The 15590-nt window shown below is 37.1% G+C and overlaps 1 protein-coding gene across 3 annotated transcripts in view; it reads left to right on the top strand.

Annotated features, from left to right (window-relative positions):
• The window catches only part of EIF2S3 (eukaryotic translation initiation factor 2 subunit gamma), a gene marked incomplete at its 3' end in the record, with an annotated part of 28648 nt that extends 13460 nt beyond the window's left edge, over positions 1-15188 (top strand). For 2 of the 3 annotated variants that reach the window (XM_082375767.1, XM_082375769.1), the window contains 10 exons: positions 739-866; positions 957-1078; positions 3193-3287; positions 4567-4725; positions 5996-6130; positions 7615-7709; positions 8129-8273; positions 9770-9939; positions 10312-10484; positions 14773-15188. In XM_082375767.1, the coding sequence (XP_082231893.1) occupies positions 739-866; positions 957-1078; positions 3193-3287; positions 4567-4725; positions 5996-6130; positions 7615-7709; positions 8129-8273; positions 9770-9939; positions 10312-10484; positions 14773-14836 (1286 nt within the window). Of the gene's footprint in view, positions 1-738; positions 867-956; positions 1079-3192; positions 3288-4566; positions 4726-5995; positions 6131-7614; positions 7710-8128; positions 8274-9769; positions 9940-10311; positions 10489-14772 lie in introns of those variants that run through there. The other variant, XM_082375768.1, reaches the window with a different exon arrangement.
• Between the last annotated feature and the right edge of the window lie 402 nt (positions 15189-15590).

Below are 15590 nucleotides of genomic sequence, written 5' to 3' on the forward strand. Positions count from 1 at the left end.
TAAGGTGATTGTAGTCATGTAGCATTTTAAAGAAGAGGGGGAAACGCGACTGTACTTGCCACACAGGGTTATTGCAAGGGCAGAGTTTGCGGAAGTTTTGTTTGATATATAAGCTATTATTAACTAGGTAATTTTTTTTTCTTAATTGGCACATAGAACTTCAGAGAAGAAGTTATGTTGACTGATTGTAAATTTGGGGTATTTGAGAGTCTGCACAAACAACACAGTAAAACCTAGTTAAAAGTAAGGCTCTACCATGAGGCTGTTAAAAACTTATAAGATATGTGCTACCCTTGACAGCATTACCGTAATGATACCTGAGTTGTTTTCTTGTTTTCATGGATTCCTTTTTGTTGTGTGAGGGCTCCTCATACCTATTTACTTCACTCTGAAAATGCTGGAGAGTTTCTTGATATACAAGATTTCATGTACTTTTTACCAAGTGTTTATTTTAAATGAAGGCATTCTTTTCTGTGAGTAAAAACATAAGATGGGTAGCTTTTATTATGCTGAGTATGGTTTAAAACAAGGTTGTCGGTTACGTGGAAAGTTCTCCTCAGTCCTGTATCAGAGTAAGTTTTTTGTAATCAAGGATGTGTAGGAGGAGAAATTGAAGTCACTATTGGTTTTACATTGATGTTTACAGTGAGTTATGGCTTTGGGTTTTCTACTCTAAAACTGAAAAAATATGTTGTGTAACTGAATGCACATGAGTTAATTTTTGTACTTTGTCTATAGGTACAATTGGTCATGTAGCTCATGGGAAGTCTACGGTTGTAAAAGCTATTTCTGGAGTTCACACTGTCAGGTTCAAAAATGAACTAGAAAGAAATATTACAATCAAACTTGGCTATGCTAATGCTAAGGTGAGCTGTGTACAGTGAAATTAGAAACTAACTTTAATTGTTGAATGTGCAGATAACAAATCCAAGTCTTTTTTTCATTGGAACTTTTAGATTTATAAACTTGACGACCCAAGTTGTCCTCGGCCAGAATGTTATAGATCCTGTGGAAGTAGTACACCCGATGAGTTTCCTACAGATATTCCAGGGACCAAAGGGAACTTCAAATTAGTCAGGTGACCTCTTTTCTGCTAAAAACACTTTACACTTCATATTTTGTTGTTGTGTGATTTGTGCTTTTTGAAATATTTAACTGAGATTTTAAACAGTGAACCTAATTGTTGAATGGCTTTATTTTTGCATTATTTTGTTTTTCTTGTCCATAATGACAATAATTGGAAAAGTCAAGTATTTAAACCTGCATTAAGAGATGTACATGTAAGTTCTCCAAAGGAAAAGTATCACATAAGCAGAATGAAATGGAGGGAAACACAGCTCATTGGATTTAAGGGATTCTTTTTGCCAGGCCTCCTAAATTTCTCTTAAACAGTGTGGTTTCTGTTTCTTAGAGGAGAACAAAGCCATTCTTAATCACGTTTTTTAAATACACGGGCTTGTTACCCATCTGTTTTCTGAATATGATTGCATATACTTATTCTTTATTAGAGGATACTGTCATCCACCCAGCGATGTTTATGGGGGTTGGGGATAATCCACAAAGAAATTGTAGATTGCGGCAGAGCTGGGACTAGGGAGAGGCGAATGAAGCCCAAAGTTTAAGAGGAGGGAGAAGCTTTAAAAAGAAAAGAAAAAAAAAGGGCCTTGGTAATCAAGATAAATAGTATTATTTATTTATTTTTAAATTAAAAAAAAATTTTTTTTGGCCCCACTGTGCAGCTTGTGGGATCTTAGTTCCCCGACAGCTCAAACTACTAGTGTTTTGCTTTTCATTATCACTTGGGGTTTTTTGTTTGATTTGCTTTTGTCATGGCATTGTTGCTGATCCTGTTTTCATTTAAATTTTTGATATTTTGTTCATCATGGATTTTTTGCATGAATTTTGATTTTTTTAAATATTAAATTTAAATATTGTTTTGATTACTGGATTTTTTTGGGCACCCCCTTAAATTTTGCACCTAGGGCGAGTGGCTCACTTGCCTCACCCTAGTTGTGGCCCTTATCAGATATCAGCAGACTTTTCCTGCAAAAGGCCCAATAGTAAATATTTTCAGCTTTGCAGGCCATAGATTCTCTTTGCACCTACTCATTTCTGCTCTTGTGTTGTGAAAGCAGACATGATGTGCATGAGTGGTTATGGCAGTGGGCCAGTCTGCTGCCCCTATTTTAGATCGTGAGTGTGAGCATACAATTATTAAAAATAATGATTCCGAATGAGTAGCATAATTTTGTTTAAATGGTGCTGCCATCTGCACTTCAGATGGGCAATTCCAGCTTTTCAAGATGCTAGAGAAGTTTTTGGCAAATTTTTTCAGATGGCACTGCCCATTCTGTTAACACTGGTTTAGCTTTCAAATCAATGACATTCCCAGTATATACTTTATACCATATTCACTTTGATTGGATTTGGGAGTTTTTGTATCCAGTTATTTCTACACATAGCTAATTTCATTTGCTTTGTAATCATCTGCAGTGATTTTACTCTCAGCCAGTAGGTAATTTTTGTTGTTGTTCTTTTCATATTTTATTTTTTCCCTCCAGTTTTATTGAGATATAATTGACATACAGCACTGTATAAGCTTAAGGTATACAGCATAATGGCTTGACCTACATACGTCGTGAAATGATGATCACAATAAGTTTAGTGAACATCCATCATCTCATATAAACTTAAATGAGTAGAAAAAAACTTTTTCCCTTATGATGAGAACTCTTATGATTTATTCTGTTAACAACTTTCATATATAACAAACAGTGGCGTTAACTATATTTATCATATTGTACGTCATATTTCTAGTACTTATTTATCTTATAACTGAAAGTGTGTACCTTTTGACTGCTTTCATTCGATTCCCCCTCCCTCCATCTCCCACCTCTGGTAACCACAGATCGGGTAACCACAAATCTGATCTCTTTTTCTATGAGTTTTTTTGTTTGTTTGTTTTTGAAGTATAATTGAGCCAGTAGGTAATCTTATTTCTAAGGTCTAGAAACACCAAGTCCTGTAACCACTTGACTTTACAGAAATAAGAATTACTTCCATATTCTTATTTCATATTTATATGTAATATTCATATTCTGTATTCAAAGGGATTTAATTTTAGGAAATCTGTAACTCAAATGTTGAAGTATTGATTGGTCTTAGGACTGATTGCTGTTTTTTAATTGTTAGACATGTTTCCTTTGTTGACTGTCCTGGCCACGATATTTTGATGGCTACTATGCTGAATGGTGCCGCAGTGATGGATGCAGCTCTTCTGTTGATAGGTAAATACGTCAGAACTGGTTTGGACAAATCATTGTGGAGCAAATCCAAAATGGACTATTTAAAGGGAAACTAAGGCCTTTAAGGGCCACATCCAGTACCTAAAGGGGACGGAAATGGGAACTAACATGTCAACCAGGATGATATCCTTGTCTACCAGCTATCACAAAATACTAAAGATAGACCTAGGGCAGATGTCGTGTGAGAATTCTTTTGGTAGTATATATTTGAAAAAATCAATAGCATTTTCTCCCCTTAGATCACATGAAATGATTTATTAGTTTTATATTTACATGTAAAAGTGCATGTATTATTTTTGTGTGTGCATCTCTGAGTTGTCTACTGCAACACTGGTGTATAATGGTTTTATTTAGATGCAAATCTCATAATAAGTGCTGAAGTCTAGATGAATTGGGGTTTTCAAGGCTGGTGTTGTGCCACCTTCCTTATGTGAGCTGTCAAGAGATTTTGTTGCTATGGGATATAATTTTTAAAAGTATGCCGAGCGTATATAGTACAGGACACCTGAACATCATCACTTAGGATGGTCATTAAGGTGCCCAAAAAACATACCTATTTCTTTATAATACCAATGGTTGTTTTTAGTGTTCTTCCCTCGGTTTGTTAGGGAGTAGCTTCTGATAGTAGCTGAAATTCATGGACTGTGTTAAGTGTCTTCCCTTAATTACTCTCTGCCTCTCAGGAGCTTGACTGGGCCAGAACGTCTCTAAGACTAGACAGAGCCAGAGGGCTCTTCCTTATGTCTGAGCAAAAGCTAAGGGCAGACCCTGAGATGCTAAACTTGTGGATTCCAAGCTTTTGGCTTAGGACCAGGGAAGAGAGCCAAATGATCAGGAGGCTCCAGTGAATCCAGACACAGTGGCTGAAGCAGGGGCAAAGGTGGATGCTCGGCAACGATCCAGGACTTTTGCCTTGAGTAGGGCTAGGGCATTCAAGCGTTTCCTTTTTTAGATGTCAGCTAGTGTTTTTTTGGTAGTACAGTACACATAACACAAAATTTAGCATTTTAGCCATTTAAAGTATACAATTCAGTGATATTAAGTACATTCACAGTGTTCTACAAGTGTCAGCACTGTCTAGTTTTGTAACATTTTCATCACCCCAGAAGGAAACCCTGTGCCCATTAAGCAATCCTTCTGATCCCCCTTTCCCTCAGTCCCTGGCAACCACTAACCTGCCTTCTGTCTCTTATGGATTTGCCTATTCTGGCAAATATTTCTAGCTAATTCTCATGCTTTTTTTTTATTCTTTATCATTTAGCTGGTAATGAGTCTTGTCCTCAGCCGCAGACTTCTGAACACCTGGCTGCTATAGAAATCATGAAACTGAAGCATATTTTGATTCTACAAAATAAAATTGATTTGGTAAAAGAAAGCCAGGCTAAAGAACAGTATGAACAGATCCTTGCATTTGTACAAGGTAAGAAGCCATAATATCTAATAAAAATCCTCCTCAGTGATAGTAAAATAAACGAAAGCATTTAAAAAAAAAAAAAAAAAGGGCTTCCCTGGTGGCGCAGTGGTTGAGAATCTGCCTGCCAATGCAGGGGAGACAGGTTCGAGCCCTGGTCTGGGAGGATCCCACATGCCACGGAGCGACTAGGCCCGTGAGCCACAATTGCTGAGCCTGCGCATCTGGAGTCTGTGCTCCGCAACAAGAGAGGCCGCGATAATAAGAGGCCCGCGCACCGCGATGAAGAGTGTCCCCCACTTGCCGCAACTAGAGAAAGCCCTCGCACAGAAACGAAGACCCAACACAGCCATAAATAAATAAACAAATAAATAAAATTTAAAAAAAAAAAACAAAAAAAACCTTAAGTCTTCGGAATTCCCTGGCGGTCCAGTGGTTAGGATTCTGCACTTTCATTGCTGAGGGAGTGGGTTCAATCCCTGGTCGGGGAACTAAGATCCCGCAAGCCACGTGGCATGGCCAAAAAATTTAATTAATTAATTTTAAAAAAATCCATAAAAAAAAAAACTTCAGTCTTACACTGTTCTTACTGAATAGCTACTTTTAGAATTGAAACTGACAATGATTTATTTTATCTTTTAGTGTTCCTTTCCTCTAACAGCATAGTGTTTTTCATTTCAGGGAAGACATCTTATTATTGACATTTGATCCTCTCTTAGCCTTGTTTTTCTTGTTAGAAAGGTTGATTTCCTATGCACCCAGTTCTCTCATAACAAAAAAGAATAAATCATTTTGATTAAAATATCATTGTGTTTGGTCCGTTTCTTTCACCAGCCTGTTTGACATTTAATTAATAAGGAGCAGATACTATATATGCCATCAGTCTTTGATTAGCAGAGTCTATAATTTTATCTTGACATTTATTGGGAAGTTAATTACATGTTATTAGAAATCTTTCAACTAGTAAAGTGCTCTTTCCCAGGAGTGTTAGTATTTTGTTCTTTTGAGCAGTTTTATCATTTTGGTGTATTAAATATATCTATTAATATATTTTGACTTTTTTTTCCCTTAAATGCAATAGTATTCATTTTCAGGAGCAAAAACAAACATAGAATACTGGCACTTTTCTAAAAAGAATTATCATTTTCTACCTGTTGCTGGCATTTGTGTGGGGATGTTTAGGCATCTATTTTAGTAATCTTAACTGTTTCCTATAATATGTAAAGAACAAGTTCTGTAAAACTGAAGAATTTTGATCTTTCTGAATTTTGTCTTATAGGTACAGTAGCAGAAGGAGCTCCTATTATTCCAATTTCTGCTCAGCTAAAATACAATATTGAAGTTGTCTGTGAGTACATAGTAAAGAAAATTCCAGTACCCCCAAGAGACTTTACTTCAGAACCCCGACTTATTGGTAAGTGATAGGATTTTGTCTGATCTTTTCCACATTGGTGATTCCTCTTTAAGGGAAACAGCAATGATTTCTGCAGAGGTGATAATAAATTACAATCTCCATAAAATTTTTTTTGAACTCAATTAATTCTGATATTGTATTAGCAGTGCTAGATTGCATTACTGGTGAGAGAAAGTTTTGAATACAGAAGGAACTTTTAGTCTTTTTGTGCTTGGTATGTGATATGTTACGTGATTGAGATGGAGTAATGCATTATTCTGTATGGAATTATGTTTTAGTCAGGAACAGGATATTAGAATTTCCATATAAATTATTTCATTGTACCATTAATGAAGATTTTCATCTCTTTCAACTTATTTAAGTTCATATACCAATATTGGTATAATTTGATCATCTAAACTCGTGATTTCTACATAGATATAGGAGCCTTTTCAAAATGGACATTTGAACCCCTCCCTTCATCCAGGCCCCCCTCTGTGTGTTGTGGGAAGGGTTCTTTTGGGTGATTGTGATGTGTACCCCTTGTTAATGATCACTGCTCTCAGGACTGAAGTGCAGGTCACATAGTTCTAGGGTTGTGGGGTTTTTTGGTTTTTTAAAATTAATTAATTAATTAATTTATCTTTTGGCTGTGTTGGGTCTTTGTTGCTGTGCGTGGGCTTTCTCCAGTTGCGGCGAGCCGGGGCTACTCTTCGTTGCGGTGCACGGGCTCTAGGCGCGCCAGCTCAGTAGTTGTGGCTCGCGGGCTCAGTAGTTGTGGCTCGTGGGCTCTAGAGCGCAGGCTCAGTAGTTGTGGCGCATGGGCTTAGTTGTTCTGTGGCATGTGGGATCTTCCCAGACCAGGGATCGAACCCTTGTCCCCTGCATTGGCAGGTGGATTCTTAACCACTGCGCCACCAGGGAGGTCCAATCCTAGGGTTGTTTTGAAGTTTTAAAACTACATTTTTAATGCAGAAATCATATAATATAGAGGTATAAGAAGAAAAAGGTCTACAATCTCCCTGCCTCGCCCCTTAGCCCTGAAGGAACCAAAGTAAACAGTTGGTGTGTACTATTCCCGCACCTTTCTCTTTGTTCATATCATCATGTATAAACATATACACATTTCTTGTTTTAGTTTTTGTTTGTGGAAGTGGGATCATACTATGCATAACTAGTTTTTTTTTTTTTTCCTTAACAGTATATGAAGGTTATCCTTCCACATCATTACATGTGCTCTAACATTCTTTTTTAATAGCTGCATGATACTCCATACTCTGGGTGTACCATAATATGCCTCCTATCAATGAACTTTTAAGTTATTTCCACTTTTTCCATCGTAATTAAGGTTGCAGTATACTTAGTTGGAATAATATTAGATTTTGTCACGAAGTCCCCCTTGTATAAGTCTTATGTGTCTACTATTTTAGAGAAGTTAACTTAATCAAATTTTTCTGAAGTTAAAGTGAATAGAATTGGCTTTAATTTGTTTTGTTTTGTTTTAGTTATTAGATCCTTTGATGTCAACAAACCGGGCTGTGAAGTTGATGACCTTAAGGGGGGTGTAGCTGGTGGTAGTATTCTAAAAGGAGTATTAAAGGTAAACTAGGTTTTGGTTGTTGTGTTTTTATTTTGTTTGTTTTTCTCTTGTCTTAATTAGGAAAATAGTATGAACACTCCAAATTGAAAAATAATTTTTTTCTTCATGGTGTCTAGTACTTGATATAGATTTCTTTGTTTACTATTATATCTTTTGAGTGTGTTTGACCTCTAACTTGATAGGCTTCTATGAATATGGAGCACATTTTATATGGTGATAGGCCTGTGTGGTAGGTAGTTTGAAACATTTGGATGGTTCTGGTTTTGAAGATCTCTCCCACATCTTTTTTTTTAAATAGTGATCTTTGAAATAGAGAAAGGATTGCTTTTCAGTTTTGTTTTCTTCCTGTTAAGACTTTTTGTATGTAATGGAAATTGTGTTGTCCCACAAATTCTAATCACTAATTTATATTTTTACAGGTGGGCCAGGAGATAGAAGTCAGACCTGGTATTGTTTCCAAAGATAGTGAAGGAAAGCTCATGTGTAAACCCATCTTTTCCAAAATTGTATCACTTTTCGCAGAGCATAATGATCTTCAGTATGCTGCTCCAGGAGGTCTTATTGGTAAAGATTTTTCTCTCATCCCTACGTTTTTAATTTGTGGATATTCATGGTACTTTTCATGAGAAACATATTACTCATAAAGATATATTATGGATTTTTATTATTGTATATTATAGATTTTTAATTTGATGTTTAATAATTGAATGGGGTAGAGGAACATATGTGGTTAAGCTGTTGATTTTAGGTCATAAGATGGTTTCATGTGTTTGTAAAAATTATTTTTAAACATAAAGTAGAATTTTGATTTAGTTTTTAAAGCAGCTCCTTTTTAGCAGTAACAAAGTAAGTTTTATGTCCTATCATTTAAAATACCTAACTATACTTTTTTTTTTAGCCTACATGGTTTTGGGGATAGAGTGGTGGTGGTTTTTTGTTTTTGTTTTTGTTTTTTTTAATGTATGTTTTGCAAATGGAGAGTTACCCACAAATGTCAGCTGAATCATGTCAGATCATAGTTACGCTGAGGTGGGAATTAAAGAAGATAACTTCCGTTATGTTGGAATTACTGAGATAATTTATGGATCTTCTGATCTCATACAATAGTGTATTACCAGATACCCAGAAAAAGGCAAGGTACAGTGAGAATTAGAGGTATTATAACTTTTGGATTAAAGAAGAAAACATTTGGTGAAGGAGTTTGTCTTTTTGTTCTCTGGTGTTTGGCTATATAATTCATTTTTCTATTGTTATCTTGTAATTAGGAGTTTACCGCGTATAATTTTATCCTTTTTGTTTGTTTTGTAAACAAGGAAACTCTGGAGACTTCTAAAATTTAACTTATGGAACTTTTCAAACATAAAAGTAGATTAGTGTAATGTAGTGTAATGTGTGCTCATGTAGCCACCACCCAGGTTCAACAGTTAATACTTTACCACTCTTTTTCTTTTACTTTGGCCACGCTACACGGTTTGCGGGATATTAGTTCCCCGGAACCTGGGCTCACGGCAGTGAGAGCACCAACTCCTAACCACTGGACTGCCAGGAATTCCCAATACTTTACTATTCTTGCCTCATCTTTGTATCTTCTTCCCTCTTCTCCTTGAAAGACATACAGCTAAAATATTTTGAAGGGGATCCCAGGAATCATATAAAGTCTTTAAGCTATCTTTTTGATCAGCCTTCCAGGGGAGAAATGGCAGGCAAATATCCTGAAAACTACTCATTATGAATTTTGTATCTTTTCAACCTTCATTAAGGATATTCAGGCTCATTTTTGAGTTAGGCTCTTAGCTCTGTTTGTCCTTTGCTTAGAATTTAAATCAAGAGAATCTTTCTGTTCTCAAATGCTCAACTAACCCATGAGTTTACAGTTCTGTTTCTTCAGATAAAACAGGTATTTTGTCACATCTATGTAGCTAATACATGAGTATGAAAGTATAAGTGTGTATTAAAATGTATAAGTATATGCTGTACTTGTTTGACTAAGTTTTTTGGGTAAACAGCTTTATAGGAAATAAAATGTTGAACAATAAAATGTATATCTTATTTTGTATTAGGAGTTGGAACAAAAATTGACCCCACTTTGTGCCGGGCTGACAGAATGGTGGGGCAGGTACTTGGTGCAGTTGGAGCTTTACCTGAGATCTTCACAGAACTGGAAATTTCCTATTTCCTGCTTAGACGGCTTCTAGGTGTACGCACTGAAGGAGACAAGAAAGCAGCAAAAGTAAGTGCTTTCTGTAATTCCTGTTCCAAAAAAAGTGACAGTGAAATTAAGACCAGTTTTGAGGTTCATTTGTTTTCAGCTAACATGGGATTAAGAAAAAAGAATAGGTAGATAAATTTGACTTCCTGAAAATTGAGAACTTCTGTATGGCAGTCAGTTCAAAGTAAAACAAAACAGGAAACAGTATGTCATGTATGACATGATAATTCCTATTATCCATGTGACTTTTTTAAAAAGTCTTACTGAGATCAGGTTGGCAGAGATGGAAAATTGCTGACATCTTTTGTTGGCAAGGTTGTAGGAAAATAAGCAGTTATTTGGAAAGCATTTTCTTGATTTTGGGGTTTATTTTTCCCCCTTTGATTTCCCTAGGTGCAAAAGCTGTCTAAGAATGAAGTGCTTATGGTGAACATAGGATCCCTGTCGACAGGAGGAAGAGTTAGTGCAGTCAAGGCTGATTTGGGCAAAATCGTTTTGACTAATCCTGTGTGCACAGAAGTAGGAGAAAAAATTGCACTTAGCCGAAGAGTTGAGAAACACTGGCGGTAAGTTTATTAGCCTTTGTCAGTGTCTAATAAAAAAGAATCAGTTTTCTTAACACACGCACAAACACACTTTACCTTGAACGCAACAGTTACTGTACTGTGGTTTCAACTCTCAACTGTTTATTCGAATGACTTCAAAATCTGTGTTTCTAGGCCTGATTTGTGATAGACACAGCCTATGCGAAAACCAGTGAACTTAGGTTTAATATCTCCCTTATCTTTTTCTGAACCGTTTGAGGAATAGGTTGCCCCTTGATGTCTTCATACTTTGGTGTATATTTCCTAAAAACAAGGATATTCTCTTACATAACCACTTAACAAGTTTAACATTGTTAAAATAGTGAAATCTACAGTCTTTTCCAGTTTTATCACTTCTTCCAGTAATGTCCTCTGTGTCCTCCATCTAGGATCATGCATTGCATTTAGTTTTCATGTCTCTTGATCTCTAATCTGGAACTTCCTCAGCCTTTCTTTCTTTCTTTTTTAATTAATTAATTAATTTATTTATTTATTTATTTTTGGCTGTGTTGGGTCTTCGTTTCTGTGTGAGGGCTTTCTCTAGTTGCGGCAAGTGGGGGCCACTCTTCATCGCGGTGCGCGGGCCTCTCACTATCACGGCCTCTCTTGTTGCGGAGCACAGGCTCCAGACGCGCAGGCTCAGTAGCTGTGGCTCACCGGCCTAGCTGCTCCGTGGCATGTGGGATCTTCCCAGACCAGGGCTCGAACCCGTGTTCCCTGCATTGGCAGGCAGATTCTCAACCACTGTGCCACCAGGGAATCCCTCCTCAGCCTTTCTTTGTCTTGTCATTGGCAATTTTGAAGAGTACAAGCTAGTTCCTTTCTAGACTGCTCCTCAGTTTGGGTTTACTTGGTGTTTCCTAAGATTAGGTTCAGGTTATGTATTCTTGGTTGGAATACTTCCGTGTAGGTGGTGATGTCTCTCCTTAGGGAGTCACAGCCAGAGACACACGATATCTGATTCCTCCTTGTTGAGGTTAATTTTGATCACGCAGTCAAGGTGTTAGCCAGTTTCTCCACTATATGGTTACTCTTTGTACCCTTGCAAATAAGCGTTCTGTGGGGAGACTCTATGCAAATAGCCTGCTCCTCATCAAATCCCACCCCGCTGGATTTAGCATCCACTGATGATTTTTGTCTGAATTGAGCTTGATTATGGTGTTTACAAAATGGTGATCCCCATCCCCCAACTCCACCACTCCTCATTTATCATTTGTCATTCTTTCTGCCCCGTTATTTACTTATCTAGTTATAATACGCACTCATGGCATCCTGTTTTATTCAGTAGGTTATGATTCATTACTGTTCTTATTTATTTATTTTGAATTTTTGAATTTTATTTATTTTTTATACAGCAGATTCTTATTAGTTATTCATTTTATACATATTAGTGTATATTTGTCAATCCCAATCTCCCAATTCATCCCACCACCACCTCCCCCCCCTGCCAAGTTTGTTCTCTCCATCTGTGTCTCTACTTCTGCCCTGCAAACCGGTTCATCTGTACCATTTTTCTAGGTTCCACATATATGCGTTAATATACGTATTTGTTTTTCTGACTTACTTCACTCTGTGTGACAGTCTCTAGATCCATCTGTGTCTCTACAAATGACCCAATTTCGTTCCTGTTTATGGCTGAGTAATATTCCATTGTATATATATACCACATCTTTATCCATTCGTCTGTCAATGGGCACTTAGGTTGCTTCCATGTCCTGGCTATTGTAAATAGTGCTGCAATGAACATTGTGGTACGTGACTCTTTAAATTATGGTTTTCTCAGGTATATGCCCAGTAGTGGGATTGCTGGGTCGTATGTTCTATTTTTAGTTTTTTAAGGAACCTCCATACTGTTCTCCGTAGTGGCTGTATCAATTTACATTCCCACCAACAGTCAAGAGGGTTCCCTTTTCTCCACACCCTCTCCAGCATTTGTTGTTTGTAGATTTTCTGATGATGCCCATTCTGACTGGTGTGAGGTGATAACCTGTTCTTATTTATTTTGATACCCAAATTGTCGAGGATTTGTCCAGTAGAGACCCTTTAAGTGACTCCTATGTCCTTTTGACATTTCCCCTTTTTTTTTTACCCTATTGTTTTATTAAGGAATCCATTTCTATGACTGTCATGAAACCCAGGCTAGGTTAGCAGTGATGCATTCTGGAGGTAACTACATCCCACTCTGGACTTTCTGGTAATAGCCACTGTCTTCTCTACCTCAACTGAAAACCCAGAATCAGTCCCTGCCCTCCTACCTTGGGAAGATGCCAAAGCCAATTACATAAGAGGCTTTTTCAGAGAAGATGACTTTTCTTAGAAGACAAACCCTCTGCTTTGTTTTACGAAGCAGATAGCAACCCCATGGACAGGTTGGGACTTGCGCAAGCCTCAATATTTCCCCATTGGGTTTGTTTTTGTTTTTGTTTTTTTTGGCAGTTCCTTACTTTGTGGCACAAGATGTTCTGGAATCATCTTGTACCTCTCCCCTGCTCCAGTTTAGAATTGGTCATTTCTCCTGAGGGGGCCCTGGTTCCTCTTAGTGGGAAATGGTATTAGAAATGCAGATACGGGTGCTAGGTGTGCTTGTTGCTCCTAAGGTGCTGTTGCTTCAGGGCGCTTCGAGTGGATAGAGCTAGGAAACATGCACATATTGTTGACTCCTGTCTCTTTTCTCTTTTCCTGGTTAGTTACTGAATCTACTCTTTCCTTTCTATTCTGTGTGACCTCATTATAGCCCATACCACCATCATTTCACACATAAAAGTTATTGCAAAAGATTCCTAATTTGCCTCTTCCACTGTTACTTAAGCACTCAGTCAAAATTAATCTTCGTAAAACATTTTTTCATGCTGTACTCAGTAATTTTTAGTAGCTTCCCACTACTTTCTGATATTCAGGACCTTTCTGGAAGCCTGCTTGAACGAATTTTAAGTTTCTCCTGCTTTGTCTCATACAAACCCTCTAAATTAGACTGTTCTGTGTCCTGATTGTCGCCATAATTACTCAAATCACCCTTGGCTTTGTTTTTTTCTCATTACCTACCTCCCTTATTAAGGCTTCCCTGGTACAGTGCCTCAGGATGGTCTTTCACCATTTACTGTTCAGAAGATATGAATTATTACTCTCTAATTTAGAGTTAAACTTTTTGTTCTCTTTTAAGTAAATCATTTCTGCTTTGTGGTGATTTATGCCTGCTTGATTTTACTCTCTTGTGTGATTATACTATTTGCTGTTATAGACATACTGATTTACAGTGTATTTTAAAAGAAAGGAATGATCTTTTTGTGTCTGTGTACTATTTTTTTAAATATTTATTTATTTATTTGGCTGCACTGGGTCTTAGTTGTGGCACACAGGATCTTCGTTGCTGCGTGCGGGAGCTTTAGTTGTGGCACGCGAACTCTTAGTTGCAGCATGTGGGATCTAGTTCCCTGACCAGGGATTGAACCCGGTCCCCCTGCATTGGGAGTGCAGAGTCTTAGCCACTGGACCACCAGTGAGGTCCCTGTCTACTAATATTGTAAGAGGATTCTATCCAAATGAAATTTTATACGTTGCTTAAAAATTAGCAAGTATGTTAAAAGAAATGAAAGCATCTGAATGATCCTTATATTCTTTAGATTTGTTGTTTTTAACCCATGCTTAGGTAAGTTCTGTTGTAGAAGCTACAGTTGAGGTAGCAGTCTGGCCTGACCAGTGACTAGAGCAGACATTGAAAGAGAGAAGGAGCAGAAATCCCTCTGCTCTTGAGAGTAATCTGTTTATAGATTATCTAGTCCTCTAGGTCTTCTCTTAATTTCCGTTACCAGCTAAAGTCATGATAAAGCAAGCCATGGTGATCTGTTGAAGTGCTGTGAATGGTTAAAAAACAAAACAGAACAAAACATAAAAACATTTTTCAAAGAGGAAAAGAGAATGAAATTAAAAAAAAAAAAAATCAGACTGAGGTGGTTTGTGTATCAGCATGGCTCCTTGGGCGGACCAGAATGTTCTTCATTAGTGGTTCTGAGGGGCAGGTATATTTTGATGAGAGTGAAGATGAGCATATTTGTACTAGCACCTTTTTGTTTGCTTTTCCTATCATTCCTTCTGGCTAGAGCCCATCTCTCTGGGTCTAAGAAGATAGTGTGAGCTTTCTGAAGGACCAGGTTTTGGAAACAAATTTAGATTTAGCAGATAGGCAAGTAAAACTAGTTATGTCATGTGATTATGTAGTAATGATAATGAAATGGATATAAAATTCATGATTTCTTTTATTTTCATTTTGCAGTTTAATTGGTTGGGGTCAAATAAGAAGAGGAGTGACAATCAAGCCAACAGTAGATGATGACTGAAGAATTAAATAACAGATTTGGATGAAGTCGGAATTTCTCTTAACAACCTAGGGGTATATTTTCAAAGCAATAGTGAGGAATTAATTTCACAACTCATTACCTTAGGAGTAGCTGTAAGGTTATTCTCATTTTTTGGTGATGAAAATTTAACCTCTAGTACTAAAATAGGATCTACAATCAATGTAAAAATTGGCATAATGTTGGATTGAATCTACATTTTACCAGAAATTAATCATTCCCAAATAATGTCTAATTTATACATCAGTGCAGGTTTGAAAGGAAACTGCTACAACCAGCCTTTGCTGTAGCACACATACCACTGAATCTGTTTGAAATAAAATTTTTCTTCTTATTTTTCATGATTCGTCTTTGAGTAGCTCCAGGCTTGAAGGATTATTGTTATCAGTAAAAACTTGAAGACAAATTCTTGAAGACCAACTTCCCTTTACCCCATATTTTATGTTGCTTTTATCTTTTTAACTTTGAGTGACAAATTAATAGGTTCAAATGAAATTGTCCTTTCAGGCATGAGGGCTTGTTCCCATGGACACACCTTTCTCTACCCTTTTTTTCTGGACTAGAACACAGGAAGCTAGAGCCCGAAGTTCTCATCCTCTCCCTGTGATGCCCTGCGATTGTTTCTGCATTGCTTTACGCCCAAAACCCTACAGCTTTTCCCCATTGGAAAGTACTGTTAACACCAGGTGATTTTAGTTAAGTAACAACGATCTTTCCAGGCCTTATTTTATGTTTT

The sequence above is a fragment of the Balaenoptera borealis genome (assembly GCF_965194805.1).
Source record: "Balaenoptera borealis genome assembly, chromosome: X".
Lineage (NCBI taxonomy): Eukaryota > Metazoa > Chordata > Mammalia > Artiodactyla > Balaenopteridae > Balaenoptera > Balaenoptera borealis.